This window comes from Buceros rhinoceros, unplaced genomic scaffold, assembly GCF_000710305.1.
Source record: "Buceros rhinoceros silvestris isolate BGI_N320 unplaced genomic scaffold, ASM71030v1 scaffold21728, whole genome shotgun sequence".
NCBI lineage: Eukaryota > Metazoa > Chordata > Aves > Bucerotiformes > Bucerotidae > Buceros > Buceros rhinoceros.
In genome coordinates, this window is record NW_010426594.1 from 6683 (window position 1) to 8944 (window position 2262).

General features: G+C 62.3%; 1 protein-coding gene across 1 annotated transcript in view; it reads left to right on the plus strand.

Moving 5' to 3' along the window:
• The window catches only part of LOC104498229 (Na(+)/H(+) exchange regulatory cofactor NHE-RF1-like), a gene marked incomplete at its 5' end in the record, with an annotated part of 2824 nt that extends 590 nt beyond the window's left edge, over nucleotides 1-2234 (plus strand). The window contains 4 exons of the mRNA XM_010141584.1: nucleotides 396-549; nucleotides 1273-1313; nucleotides 1853-1951; nucleotides 2070-2234. Of these exons, the coding sequence (XP_010139886.1) occupies nucleotides 396-549; nucleotides 1273-1313; nucleotides 1853-1951; nucleotides 2070-2234 (459 nt within the window). The remainder of the gene's footprint in view (nucleotides 1-395; nucleotides 550-1272; nucleotides 1314-1852; nucleotides 1952-2069) is intronic.
• Between the last annotated feature and the right edge of the window lie 28 nt (nucleotides 2235-2262).

The following is a 2262-nucleotide window of genomic DNA, read 5'->3' on the forward strand; positions in this document are numbered from 1 at the left end:
CGGGCAAGGACCGGCTGAGCTTCCACCCTGCTGCTCACCAGGGCGTGGGGCTGCTGCTGCCCCTTTTGGGGTGAAGCTTTGGGGTCTCTGAGGACTGGGCCGTGGCACGAGGGCTTTGTGCCGTGCCGGTGCTGCCCATCTCCTGCGCCAGCCCGGGGCCCGTGCCCTGCCGGGTGCTCCCTGCCAGCTTTGCCTGTATGATCCCGTGCTAATCACTCAGAGGAAAATCTGCTTTTAATGAGGTTTTGCCGGCCTCACCGTTAATCCCTGCGAGGCTACAGATACCTGTGGGGGCTGTGGGGTGACTGTGCTGGGGCTGTGACTGGTACCAAGATGGAGCTCCTGAGGGATGGGTGTCCCCTGGCCTCAGCAGTGACACGGTGTCATGCCCATAGGTGAACGGGGTGTCCGTGGAAGGCAAGCAGCACTCCGACGTGGTGGCAGCCATCAAAGCGGGTGGCGACGAGACCAGGCTGCTGGTGGTGGATGCCCTCACAGATGAGTTCTTCAAGAAGTGCAAAGTGGTGCCCTCAGAGCAGCACCTGGCAGGTGAGCTGGTGGCTCTGCTGCAGGGAGTGGGGTTTGTGGCACCTCTGCTGGCTCTGTGTCATCTTGTCACCAAACCTGGGGCTGTGCCCTCACAGATGAGTTCTTCAAGAAGTGCAAAGTGGTGCCCTCAGAGCAGCACCTGGCAGGTGAGCTGGTGGCTCTGCTGCAGGGAGTGGGGTTTGTGGCACCTCTGCTGGCTCTGTGTCATCTTGTCACCAAACCTGGGGCTGTCCCTGAGCCCTGGGAGGTTTAGTTCTCATCACCCTGGTGCCAAGCGGAGTCACCTGGCTTTGGCATCTCCCTGCCCAGCCGAGGGTCCCGTGCTGGGGTGGTGGGGCTGAGATGGGCTCTGTGGGAAGGTGGGCTCGTGGTCCTGGGTTGCGCTTTGGCTGGGTCTATGGCTTGGGCAGCAAACAGGCAGCAGCTGCCCCTCACTCTCCTCCACAACCTCAGCTCAGCTGCAGCCCCCTCTCTGCTGTCACAGTGGTCCCTGGGAGGATGGGGGGGTCTCACTGGGCTCCTCATCATGGTGTCATTGTGGGGGTGTGCCTGGCAGCATCCCCCTGTGCTATGGGGCTGGTTTTGAGGGGTGGGTTAAGTTTGGGACCCGGCCACGTGCTGGGCAGTGCTGGGTGAGCACTGGCCATGCGCAGCCCTTGCTGGGCACTGGTGAGGGGGTAGAGAAACACACCCTCACCCAGCGCCTGTGTCCTTGCCCTGCAGGTCCCTTGCCAGAACCAGTTGCCAATGGTGATATAGGGAAGGTAAGAGAAGCCTTATCTTGCTTTTAATCCCATCTATGCCAGTCTCCAGGCAGGGACCTGGCCGGTTTAGGTGTCCCCTCTGCTCATGGGTGGGTGATACCACCGGGGACCACAGTGCTCCCAGCCTGCCGCACAGACCAGGTGCCACTGGGAAGGGGACTGGAAGCTGGTGCTCCCCAGGAAGGTGGTTACTTGTAGGGCTGAGAGAGGAGATGATTGTCATGGAGATGATTGCAGTGCCTGCCTGCCTTCTCCTCTTCCTCCTCCATCCTCGTGGTGCTGCAGGGAAGCAGCACCCAGCCCTGCAGCCACCCTCCTCCTCCTCCCACTAAAGCCGGGGCAGTCAGCCCAGGGTTTAATCCTTCCCCGCTCCGGATGGGCAGTGCTGGAGGTATTAATGAGCCTGGAGCTCGCAGGGGATTATGTGGTGGGAGGATGGATTTCATGGCCTCCCAGGTGGGTCTTGCAACTCCGGGGGCTGTTCCCCAACCCCAGGGCTGGAGCTGCCCCACTCACACTTGCTCCCTGCTCCCCTCTAGGAAAACGGTGGAGAGCCGCGGTCCAGCTCTGTGTCCGAGAGCCCATCCAGCCCTGGGCCACTGGCTGTGTCCCCTGACTCCAGTGAGACCCCCAGCGAGGTAGGGCTGGGGATGCTGGGGGGAGGCGGTGGCTGGAAAGTGGGGTCTGGACTGATCCCCCACCGTGGGACTGTCCTGGGGGGCACCGCAGGGCTGACGCAGCCTCTTCCCCTTCCAGCCCAATGCGCAGGAGGGTGACAAGCGCCATTCAGCATCTGGCTCCCTCCTGGACCTCGACATCCCGCTGGCAGTGGCCAAGGAGCGGGCACACCAGAAGCGCACCAGCAAGCGGGCACCCCAGATGGACTGGAGCAAGAAAAACGAACTGTTCAGCAACCTGTGAAGGACCTGGGGTGGGGGCGAGGATCCCC